The sequence below is a fragment of the Amborella trichopoda genome, chromosome 7 (genome assembly GCF_054954075.1).
Source record: "Amborella trichopoda isolate Santa Cruz 75 chromosome 7, AtrichopodaSantaCruz75HAP2 v2.0, whole genome shotgun sequence".
Classification (NCBI taxonomy): Eukaryota; Viridiplantae; Streptophyta; class Magnoliopsida; order Amborellales; family Amborellaceae; genus Amborella; species Amborella trichopoda.
In genome coordinates, this window is record NC_142342.1 from 42161551 (window position 1) to 42179207 (window position 17657).

General features: G+C 37.4%; 1 protein-coding gene across 2 annotated transcripts; it reads left to right on the top strand.

Annotated features, from left to right (window-relative positions):
* The first annotated feature begins 13726 nt into the window (after positions 1 to 13726).
* On the top strand, positions 13727 to 17657 carry LOC110007539 (uncharacterized). Of its 2 annotated transcripts, none has more exons than XM_020669022.2 (2): positions 13727 to 16953; positions 17233 to 17657. In XM_020669022.2, exon 1 carries the CDS (start codon positions 14013 to 14015, stop codon positions 16875 to 16877), a length of 2865 nt encoding a protein of 954 aa, XP_020524681.1. In that variant the 5' UTR covers positions 13727 to 14012; the 3' UTR covers positions 16878 to 16953; positions 17233 to 17657. The 2 variants fall into 2 exon arrangements, with proteins under 2 accessions (XP_020524681.1, XP_020524683.1); XM_020669024.2 differs by having other exon boundaries at positions 17285 to 17657.

Genomic DNA, 17657 nt, shown 5'->3' on the forward strand with positions numbered 1-17657 from the left:
GCAGCCCAACATTCCAATCTTGACAATTAGCCAGTTAATTGGTGATTGGGTTCACATACAATTAGGGAAAGTCTATGTAAGCAACCCATCACCAGTAAAGATCAGGGTTTTGACCTAACCCGATATAAAGACAATCCTACGGTGCATGCTTACTTTCAAGACCTCCTCAATAGAAGATACACCATCCAACACACTCAATCTAGGAAAGTCAGATCACAAGCTCAAGCCATAAGCCAAGACCAACATTCTGACTCAAACCAAAATAATCCTAAGGCTGTTAGCTGCCAATCCAACCCAATATGGGCTAGGGGTCTAGTTCTAATCATCACTCGAGCCCAAGACTACATAGAGGGTAGACTCCCTCTGGCAGTAGTTATGGCATTCCTTCACTCTTTTAGTCCAGTGCTGAGGCAAGAGAGTAGCCTAACCCTAGGGATAAATAATCCAATCAAAGTTAGGGTCAAGTAGACCTAGCCACCTAAGGTCAGAGGTCTAGTCGTCATAGCAACTTGAATCGTCTATCCCAGTTAAGTGGTGATTCTATAATGAAGGCCTCCTTATATGGCCAAGTTGTGCAACCTCCGAATGGGTATTGTCACACCCTGAGATGTGACAGACAAGACATATATATATCACACCCTGAGATGTGACAGACAAGACATATATATATATATATCTATTGATAGGACAAATTTACAGTGGCGAGGTCTTACAAAGTAACAAAAGAAGGTTTAAGCAAAACTACAATATCTTCCCAAAGTTGATCTTGACGAGGAACAAATGAAACCGCAGTTATCCTGAAAAATGTTTACCATAGTTTGATGAGTTTGGCTACTCAGTAAGTGATCATCATAATCCTAAAAATAATCATGATTGAAAGATATCAATATTTTTCAAAATGAGATCTATTAACAGAAATGCATCAACAGTTTCACTTTCAATAAATGCATAATTAAGTCTAAAAATGCATAATTAAGTACAATTCGAATAATTGAAATGCTTATAACACTTTTAACGGCAGTACATAATTCAAAGGATTTCACAAAATACCCTACTGGCGTCCCAAGTAGGTCACCTATATACCCCATCAGCGTCCTGATGGGTCCACTTAATCCCTATCGGTGTCCCAGATAGGTCCACTTAATCCCTGCAGGTCCACTTATACCTCACCGGCGTACCGGATGAGTCTACTTAATCCCTACCGGCGTCCCAGATAGGTCCACTTATACCTCACCGGCGAACCGGATGAGTCCACTTGCATACTTAAATTATTTCTAAATCTCTTTAAGCATTCGAAAGCAGCAATATCATGTACTCAACATATCACTGAAATCATTAATATGAATTTCACTTAAACCATTAATAACAGTCACTTTCTATAACATTTCAAAAATAACCAATCAAATATTTTGGGCTCAAATTTAGAAAGGTACAGTTTGTAAAGGCATTCTAGCATAATTGCCAATTTAATATGTATAGAAAAACTCTTATAGAAATTCAAGAATACGGAATTATCACAATTTATGGGATATCAATCCACAAATAAACATTTCACAATAATACTATAATCAATTGCAAAAATGTCAATTTTTAAATAATAAGGCAGTCATTTGCACATGAATTTTACAATGTCTAAATATTCAAAACAGTAGAAAGAAATATCACAATTTTTATTAAAAAGATTATTTTTCAAGATAATGAGGTCACGTGCGCATAAAATTTATCGCGCCTAAAATTCATGATAATAAGCAGAAATAATTATTTCATTTTATTTTTAAAAAGAATGGATTATTTTTCGAGACAATGAGGTCACTTACACACAAAACTGATAAAATAAAGATCCTAGACGGAAATATCACTATTTATTAAAAATAGACTATTTTTCAGAAAGACGTTGTCACTTACCCACAAATACTTAAGAAGGAGCTTCCGATAAAAATTCGGCTAGAGAGAGGAGTTCACTGTGTTTCGACCAGAGAGAAAAATCTCATAAGTTTTCTAAGGTAGGAGTTCTCATCTCTCTGAATTTAAATTCTACTAATATATTATTTTATTCTTTTATTACGTTACAGGTGTGAGCGTTAGGTTACGCTTTAAACGACTAAAGCCCACATCCTGTAGTGGACGTGGCAAGCGCAAAGAAGCATTAACGCCTAATGTGTAACATGAAGTACTCCATTAATGGGAAAGCCGTGATGACCCTATCCATCCATACAAAAGGCTAAGGGATTTGGAAACTGTGAGTGATTTTTAGTCTCAAAATCAAGGTTCAAGTGGAGCAGTTTAAAAGAAAAGTTCAACAGAAATTCAACAACCATTGTCAAAGAGATTTTGGATGCCAACCTAGGTTAAGGGAAATTAGAGGAAGATCGATATTAGGACCTCCCTGCCACTTGGAGGAGGGAAAGATGATTAAATTCTTACATGATCTTAAGATGAATTGCTAAAAAAAAAAAAGGGGGGGCACATTTGACTCTTCTCCTCTTCCTTTGTCATTGTTCTCTTCTTAAAAAAAAAAAAATTCGCTGGGCTGAAAATTGAAAAGGAACCCCAAGAGTTGGAAAAAGACTATCGGGCTGAAAACCCTAAAGGGACCTCGGAGCGATGAATATATATATATATATATATATATATATATCCGTTAAGCTGAAAATCCGAAAGGAACCCCAAGCATTGAAAAATAGGCTACCAGGCTGAACACCCGAAAGGGACCCTGGGGCGACGAAAAAAGTAGAAGTTCTCTCATTCCTTTTAATCTCCAAATTCTTTTCTCTCTAAACATCTTCTTTTTCTCCCACGAGTCAAATTGGTGTTCAAAGAAAAATCAATAATATTAGCTTGACGGAACCTAGATCGTCTGAAACTTCGAAAGGTGGGTGGTGGAGGAACGAAATCGAAAATCCAAAGAGATTATGAACACCTGGGGGCAGTATCATGTATTTTCAAGACTCTGTTTCGCTCAAACCTCCAGAAAATTCTATTTGAATTCCAACACAAGAGCTGGGGTTGGAAGATAAATAAATACTTGATGATTCTTCTTCCCGAAGATTCAAGCAAGGACCTAATACGCTCACATGGGTCCACCAAAAGGGTCACAAGTGGTTAAACTATAAGACCTACACTAAAAGAAAACCACCCGCCAATAGGGGCAACAAAAAAAAAAAAACTCCATGGTCATATGAGTATAACTGCCAACTACATCGTTCATCGCTGCATGACGTTAAACTGCTTAGAGGGCCTTATGGTTGCTGGAGTTTAAACTGCTAACCAACCTTATTTTTCGAAATATCTTTCACTTTTCAAAATTTTCACTATATGTCTTGTGTTTTCAAAAACTTTAATTTCTTTGTTAAAATCGTAACTTGTCCCTGCTCTGGGTTCTATTCAAATCTCCCCCAATCTTCAAAATTTCTAAAACATTTTTTAAAACGAAGGAGCTTGGACACCCGTACATGATGAGTATCGTGCACGATTGTTGCGTTGCTGCCTTGTCTCTTCCTTCGGATTCGGTCAGACAAGTCTCTTCTTATAAAAAGCCTTTCCTATAGACAGCCTTAGGAAACCCTAAGGAGATCAAAGAAGATGTCATGGTTAAAAATTTTCGAACTGTAAAACCCCTGAAGTTAAGTGGCATGATCAAAAAATCCAACTCGGGTTTCAAGCTTGTGTAACTCATCGACATCTCATGCCAAAAATCCTAAGAGGAAAAATGCCCTAGGTGGGTGAGCTCGATGAGCACAATGACTTGGAGGGATAGTTGGTGAGCCATTTGACCACGTGACCTCAGGAAGAAATCTTTGACGTTCACCTGCCCCTCGAAGGACAGGGAACGCTAGAGTGTCTACTTATTTGCCACTCACCTATCCCTCGAAGGAAGAGGAGTGTCAAAGAGGGGCAACTGTAGACACCCCATTTTAAATCTGATAAATTCTGTGGTTTCCTGAACCTTTAGGATCACACTTAACCTAGTAAACCCATTTGTTTAGATAAGTACATGTAGGTTATGTGAGTATATCCTTCCCAGTGGATTTTGACCCCTATAAACCATTTTTTTCTGATCATTTGAAAAAACGACAGAGAGAGACAAAACCCTAAGAGAGAGGAGATAGAGGTCAAAATTCTAAGAGACCAAAACTCTAGGGGAGAGAATAGATAGAGAAAACCTAGAAATTGTTTCAAGAACCCAAGCCTCCTGAGAGAAAACCTAAGTCTGGGAAAACCTAGACCTAGGGCGCAACCACTCTAGATCTATTATTAGGGCACAACCACATTTCTTTAACCAGAGACTTGCTGATGAACATCAGACTCAGAGAGACAAAAAAGGATCGGTTCTGATACGGGCGAGCCCTAGAAGGCTCGGGAGTTCCGGGCAATCTGGTCCGATTTGGTATCGTTTCTTACTCTTTTATTATTCATTTTCTGCTTTTATTTCTTTTTAATTAGATTATATTAGTTTTTATTTCTTTTTATTTCGTGTTTCATATTTGGATCAATGCTGGTGCTGCCACTGATCTGAAAACAGATCTGCTCGTTTCTCGACGGATCTAGCCTTAGATCAGAATTCGATTTTCCACACATTCTCTATCATGTTCTTTTAAAATCAGTTTGTGGTGTTCAGATCTGAGGGATCTTCCTCTGAAGATCTATCTGATTTTGCACAATAAACAATATTAACCACAAAATTTCATTGCAATAAAGAGAACTATAGATAGAATACAATTATATCAAAGATGAAATCACCAAAGATAATTGGTGAACCCCTTTTTAGCTAAGGCATTGGCCTCAAGGTTACCCTCTCTGTAACAATGCAACATATCAAAAGAGCAAATAAGTGACAGAGAGTGAATTTTCATCAAATAGACTCCTTAATCTCCATTATGGCTTCACCTCCTCTCCTGCCCATGCAATAACATTTAAAGAATTCTTTTCAATTGTCTTATATCCGTCTATTTCAATTAGTAGTTTTATAACCCCTGGTAAGCCTCTCGATTCAACGTCATTTACTATAATTGTGTTATCACACGTGCTTGAAAAAGTCTTTAACACACGCCCATTTTCTCTGATTATCCCTCCGAAGCCAGCTGGTCGTCCTAGATTTCCAATAAGGCTACCATCAATGTCAAGTTTAAGGCCTTCCTTCCAATGGTGGTGGTTTCCATATAGCATACAGAAAGGTCTTAACTTTGCCACCTGTAAAGGATTCTAGATGTTATTTACTTTGTTGTTCCTTATTGTTTGATTGAAATTGAATTATTTGGCCTAATTCAGTGAAAATTGTATTAATTTCATCGACATAGAAACATATGTTTTCATGTCAAATTTGGTGGGAGATTTGGCCTTTGAATTTTTTTTGTTTTTGTTTTTATTTTATTTTTTTGACAAAAGATTTGTCCCTTTAAGTTTTTATGGAAAACTCTAGTGATGCGTCATTGTTCACGGAGAGTGAGTTGCACCTCACTTACCATTGTTGAAAACTTGTTACATTTACATTTATAAACTACAATATGCATCAATGCGTTTGATTGTATTTAGGAATGTGCCATTGACCTGGGTTCATTGCCATCGATTCATAATGCATTTCAAGAGCTCCATCGTCTAGAGCGAATTATGTCTGGTGATCAGGCGACCATCATCCATTGCCTTGGCTCGATCAGGATTTACCATGTTGTTCCTGTGACACATTGACGGCGTGTCAGGATTGGACCTCACCATCACCCAAAGCGAACTACATTAGAGAGGGAGGCAGGCTTTCATCTGCTGCAATGGTTGGGCCATATAACGTCGGGGACGCGACCGCTAACACCTAGTAGTAAGCAACTTATTCAAAACAGAAGAAGCGTTCGCATAAGCCAAACCACAAGCATCGATAGCCCTAATCAGGTGGAATACATGACATATAACATGGATATGCTCTAAGGCCCAGCCATGCAAGACAATTAAAACTAGAGAACTAAAAATCAGAAAACAAATAATTAGAACACCTTGGGAGCTAATTGTAGTAGCTCTTAAACTAGAGAACTAAAAATCAGAACATAAATCATTAGAATACCTTGGGAGCTAATAGTAGCAGCATTATAGTTTTTTAAGAGCTGATGATACTATCTTAGTGAAATTCAAATGTCTTAATTCCCAGCGATCGAACCTATATATATATATATATATATATATGAAAAATTCTTCCCATCGCCTATAAGCGAAAATAAACATTGATTTCGCCTACCCTCATCACTGTCCAAAGTTTCACCATTTATAATAATTTGTAAATTTAGAATGAAAGTAGGCGAATTATTCTAATTTATTCTAATTCATTTTAAAGTTACAAATTATTCTAATTTATTCTAAATTTTCAGATTATTCTAATTTTAGATCCGGTACGATCGAGAACCCCTATGGGTCAAGTTCCGACTTAATCAGGCACTCCCAGACAAAGTTATGGGTAAAATACTGAAAATGGGTAGGCTGCACACTATTCCTGTGTGGCCATCTTGCATCAAAACACCATTAAAGGTGGTTGTTTTCACCATTAAAGGTGAGCGTGTTCGTCTCATCAAGACGAGCGTTTTGATATGTGGTATGCCACGTGACAACCAGCGTTTTGATATATGGTATGCCCCGTGACGACGAGCGTTTTGATATGTGGTATGCCCCGTGACAACACCCGAGCAGGGAGAAGAATTAGAGGGAAGTTGTTGATCCATGAAGGAAGTTGTAGAAAATTTAGCAGCAGCAAGCCCCACTCCCGTGGCCGAATCATGATGCTCACATACCCGATTGACATGAAACCAATTGCACTATGTGTGTGAGGTCTGTGGCTATCTTTGGTTTGAACCCCGAGTACAATGAACGGTTGGATTTCACACACGGAGGCGTCTAAGCTGCTGTAAATTTCGGTCGTTGGATTTCGAGATTCCGGCCAACAACTCAAGACAATGAAATCCTCATCCAGACACGAAATCAAGCTGTATTTGTTGCAATGTGATCGTGACAGCATGCTCAGTGTGATTCAATGAAGAAATCACGAAGACATATTAAGGAACGAGCACACAATCGATCCAAAGTTTTCAAGATTTATTCAAAATTCAAGTCTCATGATCATGGCTCAAAAGAATGATTCATGGCTCGAAGTTGGTATCAAAATGATCGCCATGTTGGGCCTTACAAGAAAAAATAATCTTTCGATCAAACGGTCATCAGAATAACCTCGGGTCAGTCATAGAAGATCACACAAGTTCTCGAGCAACAGTAAGGACTGTTAGAATTTTACACATTGTTAGGCAGGGGAAAAACAATCATTTTGCGTCCATTTTTAGAATTTATTTTAATTCAATTAAATTGTAATTATCTTCATTTTTAGGTAGGTTTTGGGAGTACACCCATGTTTTAGCCTAATTCTATATAAACAGGCAAAGCCTCATTGTACAAAGGACTCCGATTCATTCTTCAATATCGAATAAAGATTTCAATTTTTGCTTGAGTTTGTGGGTACGTATTGGAGAGAGAGAGAGGAGAGAAGAAAATGGTGGTACCCTTCGAGAATGTAACTTTCTCTCTCCTCCCCTCTTTTTGTATCCTCCCCTCTTTCTCTCTCCTCCCCTCTTTCTCATCTCCATCTCTCTTTCTATCTCTTCTTCTCGTCTCTATCTCTTTCTCTCTCTTATTCTCATCTCTATCTATCTCTTTCTCTCTCTTATTCTCATCTCTATCTCTCTTTCTCTCTCTTCTTCTCGTATCTATCTCTTTCTCTTTCTTCTTCTCATCTTTATCTCTCTCTTCTTATCATCTTTATCCCTTTCTCTCTCTTCTTCTCATCACTATCTATCTCTTTCTCTCTCTTCTTCTCATCTCTATCTCCCTTCCGTTCTTCGTCTAATACAGTCGCGAAGCCCATCGCCGGCTAGGTTTCTCTCTCTCATTCTTCTGTTACAACCGACGCAAGCCTAATGTCAGTTATATTTCTCTCTCTTTCTTCTCTTCTGTCACAACCGGCACAAGCCTAACGCCGACTGGGTTTTTCTCTCTTTCTTCTATCACAACCGGCGCAAGCCTAGCACCGACTGGATTTCTCTCTCTTTCTTCTGTCACAACCGGTGCAAGCCTAACGCCGGTTAGGTTTTTCTCTCTCTCTCTCTTTCTTTTGTCACAACTGACGCAAGCCTAGTGTCGGCTGGGTTGCTCTCCTTTCTTCTCTTTTGACACAGTCGGCGAAGCCTAGCACCGACTTATCTCCTCTCTCTTCTCTATCTAATACAGTCAGTGAAGCCTAACACTGACTGCATCTCCTCTCTCTTCTCTATCTAATACAGTCAGTGAAGCCTAGCGCCGACTGGATCTTCTCTGTCTAACACAGTAGGCGAAGCTTAGTGGCGACTGCATTTTCTCTCTCTTCCTTCTAACACAGTCGGCAATGCCTAGTGCTGACTGCGTCTTTCTCCTTCCTCTCTCCCTTATTCTCTCGTCTCTCACACTCTTATCTTCCTTTCTTCCCCGTCCTTCCTTCGGTTCCTGTAACAATCCTAAACTTTTGAAAAAAAAAAAAAGAAAAAAAAAGAAGAAAATAAACTTTTAATACATGATGATTCGTTTGAACATGATGGTCCTTAGGGACCATCTCTACTTTTCAAAGCTTTTCGTTTAAAAGCTTTGTTGCTTCTTTGCGCTTGCCACGTCCACTACAGGACGTGGGCTTTAGTCGTTTAAAGCGTAACCTAACGCTCACACCTGTAACGTAATAAAAAAATAAAATAATATATTAGTAGAATTTAAATTCAGAGAGATGAGAACTCCTACCTTAGAAAACTTATGAGATTTTTCTCTCTGGTCGAAACACAGTGAACTCCTCTCTCTAGCCGAATTTTTATCGGAAGCTCCTTCTCAAGTATTTGTGGGTAAGTGACAACGTCTTTCTGAAAAATAGTCTATTTTTAATAAATAGTGATATTTCCGTCTAGGATCTTTATTTTATCAGTTTTGTGTGTAAGTGACCTCATTGTCTCGAAAAATAATCCATTCTTTTTAAAAATAAAATGAAATAATTATTTCTGCTTATTATCATGAATTTTAGGCGCGATAAATTTTATGCGCACGTGACCTCATTATCTTGAAAAATAATCTTTTTAATAAAAATTGTGATATTTCTTTCTACTGTTTTGAATATTTAGACATTGTAAAATTCATGTGCAAATAACTGTCTTATTATTTAAAAATTGACATTTTTGCAATTGATTATAGTATTATTGTGAAATGTTTATTTGTGGATTGATATCCCATAAATTGTGATAATTCCGTATTCTTGAATTTCTATAAGAGTTTTTCTATACATATTAAATTGGCAATTATGCTAGAATGCCTTTACAAACTGCTACCTTTCTAAATTTGAGCCCAAAATATTTGATTGGTTATTTTTGAAATGTTATAGAAAGTGACTGTTATTAATGGTTTAAGTGAAATTCATATTAATGATTTCAATGATATGTTGAGTACATGATATTGTTGCTTTCGAATGCTTAAAGAGATTTAGAAATAATTTAAGTATGCAAGTGGACTCATCCGGTTTGCCGGTGAGGTATAAGTGGACCTATCTGGGACGCCGGTAGGGATTAAGTAGACTCATCCGGTACGCCGGTGAGGTATAAGTGGACCTGCAGGGATTAAGTGGACCTATCTGGGACGCCGATAGGGATTAAGTGGACCCATCAGGACGCTGATGGGGTATATAGGTGATCTACTTGGGACGCCAGTAGGGTATTTTGTGAAATCCTTTGAATTATGTACTGCCGTTAAAAGTGTTATAAGCATTTCAATTATTCGAATTGTACTTAATTATGCATTTTTAGACTTAATTATGCATTTATTGAAAGTGAAACTGTTGATGCATTTCTGTTAATAGATCTCATTTTGGAAAATATTGATATCTTTCAATCATGATTATTTTTAGGATTATGATGATCACTTACTGAGTAGCCAAACTCATCAAACTATGGTAAATATTTTTCAGGATAACTGCGGTTTCATTTGTGTCCTCGTCAAGATCAACTTTGGGAAGATATTGTAGTTTTGCTTAAACATTCTTTTGTTACTTTGTAAGACCTCGCCACTGTAAATTTGTCCTATCAATAGATATATATATATATGTCTTGTCTGTCACATCTCAAGGTGTGATATATATATGTCTTGTCTGTCACATCTCAGGGTGTGACAGTTCCCTTCTTCTCTTATTTCATTTCTTATTCTTTCCTTATGGCCTTCATTACGTTATTCTTTCATTCGATTAAGAGGGATCGACGTTAGCCTATCATGGTAATCCTGATGTCTAGCCGTAATATTGTTGTGCCAGAATTACTGTGCTCGCTTTATTGCCACGACAGACTAACCATCGTGCCTAGCTACTCGGTATTGGTAATGACGTCCAGTAGTAATCCAGTGAGCCGGTCTGAGTTACCGAGCCCGTTTTGCTACCATGTTAGGCCAGTTATTCACCAGCTTAGTCACTGTGTTGATCTTCCCTCTCAGTCGAATTCTTCTCTCCCCCATCTTTCTTCTCTTATTCCTCCCTTCTTCTTTTGAATGTGCATGCTCGTGTACGTTCACCAAAGAGAAAATGGTGAGGTCTGACCCACCTGTCTTATAACCTTTTCCATATGTGTGTGATTGTAGAAAACAGGAGAATACAAGCCAAGGGAGACGATTCTGAACCAGTTTTATTACTGGGGGGCTTTCTTCGTGATTTAATAGGGCGCCCACACGAGCTAGCTCGCGTAAGTCCCAAACCCACCTTAAATTCCTCTCTCATGGATTGGTAATACCTACCCCCGTTCTCGAATGAGGTTCCCGAGAGAGCGATCTCAAAAAAGTCTCGGGTCTTCCTTCGAAACCCGAGACGCGTGCTTCTCGATTGTCAAAAGATCCAGAGGACGAGATCGAGGCACCTAACCATAGCCGTTTTGTAGTATATATATATATATATATATATATAGCATCGTGTATTGAGGGATGGGTACGCCAACAGACATGATAAAACCTATCCAAAATGGGCGGCTCGCATTTCTCCCACTGCCCCAATAGAATTCCTAAAAACCCTCTCCCTCTCCATTGATCTCGCCCACACAAAGATAGAAGCCCACACAAAGATAGAAGCCCTCTCCCTCTCCATTGATCTCGCCATTAGCATCTCAGCCATAGCCGTACTAGAGAGAGTCATAGCTATACGAGAGAGAGAGAGAGAGATTAGCTAGAACTAAAAAAACGAGTAGAGAGAGAAAGGGAAGAGTTTAACAGTCACATAAAAGATGCAGAAAATAAGAAAGAAAGTGTCCAGTTAAAGAGAGAGAAAGAGAGAGAGAGAGAGTGTGTGTCCTATTAGAAATAAAGATGCACTTAAAAAATCTATCAGAAAAGGTTATTTTAATGCTGAAAATCCCTCTAATTGATCATCTCGACATCTTGAAACACGTTATCTAGAAGGTCCATTTTCAAGATTTTCGTATGTTTATAGATCTACTTGATTTTAACTATTTTTTGAGTTTAAAATTTTATAATTAGAATCAAAAATAGATTTTCAGATGATCCTAAGAATTTTTTACACCAAAATTGCATGTTATGATAAAATTTGGAGGTGCGCCTTAATTTGATTCTTTAAGTAATATATGGAAAGGTTGTTAGCCCACTAGCTCACAACTATATATGAGCCCAACGACTCAGATTGAATTTGGGCCGATTTGATGGTCACAACCACATTTCATATTTAAATTTTATTTTATTTTATTTTTATGAATCCAAATCACTTGAAATTTTGAGCAAGTATTCTTTAAAATTAGAAGAATCTAATAAAAACCTCAACAAAAATAATTTGTAAAACTCAAATTGACCAAAATACCTCAAAATATTTTAGGGGTATTTTGATCAATTTATTTTTGTAAATTATTTTTGTAATATTTTAGTAGGTGCGTCTTGATGAGAAGAATGTGCGTCTAAAATTTCAAGTGATTTGGATTCGTACAAATAAAAAATTAAAAGTAAAATACAATATTACAACCCTTCAAAATGTAAAAGTTAATTCTAGAATGGGTTGTGAATTGTGGATTTACTAACTGCATAATTTTTTTTTTTTTAAATTACTTTTTATAATATTTCGCTCATCAAGTAAGAGTATATTTGTAGATACTATTAAAGGACAAGAGGTACTTTTGTTATCTTCACTAGGGGCAATGATGAATTTTTTTACTCAAAGGCAATAATATTTATAAATAATGTCTTAGGATACTAACTGCCAAAACGTCATTATATTTTTTAAAGTTTGCCCTAATTTACTACGTATCCCTGTTTGAGAATGGAGTAAAGCATGGAAACACATAGCCCTCATTGCTTCGTATTTCCATGTTTTCTCACAATTTTGGAGCAAACTGCACAGTGCACCCTTTGCCGATATCTTAGGAAAAGGGGAAATGCGAGAACCGTACCATCCCCTTTTATTTCTCTAACCTGACGATCTCTCTCCCCTCTCAATCTCTCTTTGACCAAGCTCTAGCTTGAGTTTTATCAGATTTTTTCATATACAAGTTTCCAAACAAGGGTTTTCAGCTTCCATCCCTAGTTTTCTACTTATATCATTTTTTCAGGCTTCCAGGTTCTTCAATATTCTCTAGAACTTCTCAGTTACCAAACAGAGCCTTATTTTTATTTATAAATCTATTTAGTTTCCTTGTTTACTTTTTTCCTTGTTTAAAATTCGTGTGGTGCCACTTTATGGTTTTTGTTTTTTTTTGTAGAATTATTTATCTTGGAAATCATACTCACATTGCTCCAAGTACAAAAAATTACGTAAATGTATAGTATCAATATAGAAAAATTATATATGAAATTTGGATGTATTTCACAATGATTTGTGAGTTTTTACTTTTATAAGCCCTATTCTATATAATTTTTTTGGATTTTCCTGAATCCATATTTTCATTATTAGTTTTAGCTTATTTCTATTTCTTGTGTTAATATTTTGTTTTGTTTCAATTTTGAAGTTCATATTTTATTTTTTAGCGTCTTTTTTGAGTTTTTTTTTTAGGCTCCATACATAAGCCCTATTCTATTATTTGTTTTTTGGATTTTTCTGAATCCATATTTTCTCCATTAGTTTTAGGTTATTTCGATTTCTTGTGTTAGTATTTCGTTTGGTCTCAATTTTGAAGTTTGTATTTTATTTTTTAGCTTTTGTTTGTTTTGTCTTCACATTTATCATGTCATATTACAGTCCGAAGACCCAATTCAGAGGAAAGACTTATGTAAATCTAAAGTCAGAACAATTCCAAAACACCAAGTCCACAGCAAAGTGGACTACATATATATCCCACAACCACCGACCTCCTAAGTCAACAAATAACGCTATCAACACTTGGATGGAGGCGCCGAAGAAAAATGACAAAACATTGACCTGTCAAATTTCACACTAGAAACGACTCCCATAAGAACAAGCATGCCTGTCGTATTTTCAAAATTGATGTAATCAAGACAGTTGATGAGATTGACATTTTAGCATCCTCGGTGCCTTTTTTCAATATCATAAATTCATCTTTGAAAAAGGGCGGGGTTGAGATCGTGATGGTAGCACCCCCACACTCTAATCACCTCATTTTTTGATGAAATGAACACGCAAAAGAAAAATGTTCATTTTAGCATCCTCGGTTTCAATATCATAAATTCATCTTTGAAAAAGGGCCGGAGTTGAGATCGTGATGGTAGCACCCCCACAATCTAATCATCTCATTTTTTTATGCAATGAATACGCAAAAGAAAAATGTCAAAACAATGACTTTGACCAATTCCACACTACAAAGGACTTCGATAAGAACGATGATGTCGTATTTCAAAATTGATGCGATCAAGACTTTTAATGAAAATGTCATTTTAGCATCCTCAATGGGCCCCAAGAAAACAAGTACAATTTGATGGATATGGTTAAATTCATGTAGTCCGCCCTTCTTTCTCCAAGAATCTACAAATTTGAAATACAATCATAATAACAAATGCACTTCTTCAAATATTGTGAAGTTTTTCATGCCATGAGAATGGAAGTGGAAGTGAGATCTGCATCCCTTATCTTCATCTTCCCATTGATTTTAGGTCTTTTGATTCAATCCTCTGGTTACTCAAAGGTTGAATTAGAAGATGAAGATGAAGCTGAAGCGTTGCTGAACTGGAAAGCCAGGCTAACACACCACACTTTGGGTTCTTGGCTTCTCGAAACCAACAACTCGACCTGTCATTGCAGCTGGATTGGGATCAAATGCAACGATGGCGGCAGTGTAATTGAGTTGAACATCTCAAATTTCAGTTTGAAAGGTACTCTAAATCAATTGAATTTCTTCGCGTTGCCTAGTTTGACCCATCTCGATCTCAGCTATAACAATCTTGAAGGAAAAATCCCGAGCAGTATCGGCTCACTATCAAACCTCAGTTTCTTGGATTTGGGACAAAATTACTTCACAGGATCAGTGCCTGAGGAGATTGGCAATCTCACCGAGCTTCACTTCGTTTCTCTGCGGCGGAACTTCCTCACGGGCTCCCTACCTTATCAGTTGGGTCTTCTACAAAAGGTACAATACTTGGAACTTGGTAAAAACCACTTGAACTTTGCTGACTCGTCGAGATTTCCAGGCATGGAGTCTCTTGTTCACCTCTCCCTGTATGCCAACTCCTTAAAAGATTTCCCAATGTTTGTTTTCCAAAGCAAAAAATTGGCATACCTGGATTTGTCACAAAATGCATTAACTGGTGCAATCCCAATTCAAATGGTTTCCAGTCTAAAAAACCTACAGTTCCTCAACCTGAGTAAGAATTCATTTCAAGGGCCCATTCCAACTGAACTTCAAAATCTAAAAAGCCTTCTAGAACTTCAACTTCATGAGAACAACCTCACAGGTTCTATTCCTCATGAGATCGGCCTCATTTTAGGCCTCCGAAAACTTTCCCTAGGTGTAAACCCATTACTTGGTGGATCCATCCCTAGATCACTTGGGCAACTTCGGGCTCTTGAAGAACTCAACCTCCGCAAATGTGGATTGAACTCTAGCATCCCAGCACACTTATTTACCTATTGGACTAATCTCACTTTTTTGGACCTCAGTAATAACTTTCTCATAGGATCAATCCCCTCTGAAATCAGCCTTCTCAAAAAGCTTGAGCATTTGGACCTTTATAATAACATGCTTGTTGGTTGGGTCCCCACCTCAATTGGAAATCTTTTCATGCTCGAATATTTAGACCTATCCAATAACCATCTCACCGGATCCCTCCCTTCCTCCATTGGAAACCTTCCCGTGCTAAGGTATTTATACCTATCTGATAACTCTTTCATGGGATTGCTTCCTCCAGAGACATGGAACATTGGGACCTTGAAGTACTTGGTTTTGAGTTCAAATAGATTTCAAGGCCCTTTAATAGCCAAAGGCCTTGAAGTTTTCTACAGCTATGGTAACTTTTCTGGGAATGCTACGGTAGATTTGGGACAAAGACAAACAATGGACGGTTCTTCGACTGATCTACGCCGACAGATTTGTGAAGGCATGAAATTAGTGCCAAGATTCTTGGAACATTGTATCAGCACAGTGACAATTCGAGTGGAAACTGAGAGTAAATGCCATGCTAATGTCAAGCTTCCTAATTTGCAAGTCTTAGATGTCTCGAACAATCAATTTTCTGATTGTATTCCAGAGAACATAGGAGAAGTCATGCCGATACTGTTCTACTTGCGTGCTTCGAATAACAGTATTTCTGGAACAATTCCCACCTCCATGGGAGACATGAGAGGCTTGCACGTTCTAGATCTTTCTAAAAATAAATTCATGGGTCATATTCCTGCCACCTTGGGAAATTTGAATGTTCTGAAATCTTTGTTCCTGGGACGGAATACATTATCAGGCGTGATCTCATCATCGTTAAGAAGGTGCACCAGTCTAGAGCTTTTGGATCTCAGTGAAAATCAATTCTCAGGGTATATCCCATCATGGATCGGCACAAGTCTCACCTCTCTTCGTGCAATTTGTGTAAGATCTAACAAGCTTGAAGGGACAATTCCTAAGACTATGTCAAGTCTATACTCTCTTCAAGTTTTGGATTTAGCAGAAAATTACTTCTCGGGTGATATCCCCGACATTTTCAGAAACTACACAGCAATGACAATTACAGAGAAGATGTCTTACAATAACTATGATGGCTTCGACTATCCAAGAATTGATATAGTGGCAAAAGGGGCATTGAGAGATTACACCGAATTTCTTTTTCTTGTAATTTGCATAGATCTTTCAAGCAATAATCTCTCAGGATTGATTCCCGAATCACTGATGAAGCTGATTGGCTTGCGTGTGTTGAACTTATCCAGCAACCACTTGATTGGGGAGATACCTCTGAATATTAATAGATTGAGAGAGTTAGAGTCAATGGATTTATCAGAAAATCGCTTCTCCGGTGGCATTCCTATGAGCATGTCAGCTATGGCATCTTTGGGAGTTTTGAACTTGTCCTACAACAAATTTTCAGGACCAATTCCCTATGCTGGCCATATGACTACATTCGAGGCTCCTACATATTATGGAAACCAAGATCTTTGTGGTCCTCCTCTTTCTAAAGAGTGTGATGGTGATGACAAAGATCCAGTATTAAATGTTGATGTGCATTTGAGAAGTAGTTTGCTGGAGTTTCCGCCGTTTTGGATGGGCATGAGCTTGGGGTTTGGGATGGGATTTGGAGGCTTGTTCTCAGCTCTAGCCATTAAAAGGAAATGGAGAAGTGCATTCCTCATGGTCATGGACCTCATAGCTGAGACTTTGATCACAAAATTGCAACGTTTGTTTGGAAGAAGAAGGCATCAATTAATTTATAAAACCATTTGATGAAGATTAGAGCGCGAAGATACAAATAATAACTGTACTGGGCGAGAAATTGTATTGCGTGCTTGTTTGTTTGGAGGTAAGTTTGCTATCCGATATGCTCATGCAATTTTTGTCGAGTGTAATTCATATGTGAAACATGTTTAATTTAATATTTTTTATGCTTTGGTGTGGAGAGAGAGAGTGTGTGTTTTTTTTAAAAAGCATTTGGAAGCTTCACTCTCTAAAGTCTACAATTTGAATCAATGGCAAAACTCTCTCTCTCTCTTTTGAATCAATGGCAAAATTCTCTCTCTCTCTCTGCAATTGGAGTCATAGCAGATTCTTAACTCTTATGTTATTGCTTTGCTGAGCTCAGATGTAACAGCCTCGGTGTTCCATTATGCTTTGACAAGTTTGATATGTGACAGACATCATACGCCAGAGGGCATGGGCTGGAGGGGGCAGGGAAAGCCACAAAAGATCAATATGGAACCAGTATTATCTTGAAGACGAACTTGAAGATACCTTATTTTAATTGGTATTTTAGAAGTTGTCGACAAAAAGTCTTAAAACTATTGAACTGTGTTTTCTAGAAATCATATTATTTTTTTTTTTTTTTTTTTGAGTAATGTAGTGAGGTTATATTTGTAATTAATGGAAAATTATGGAACTAATACATGGTTAGTAGTTATTGCTTTGAGGGTAGTTATTTTCTTAAATTTGTTTGTAAAAACCTCTATTTAAAGAAATGTATGTAATGGTAAAGTGAGTCTTATATATCAAATTTGTAATGCTTTTGTG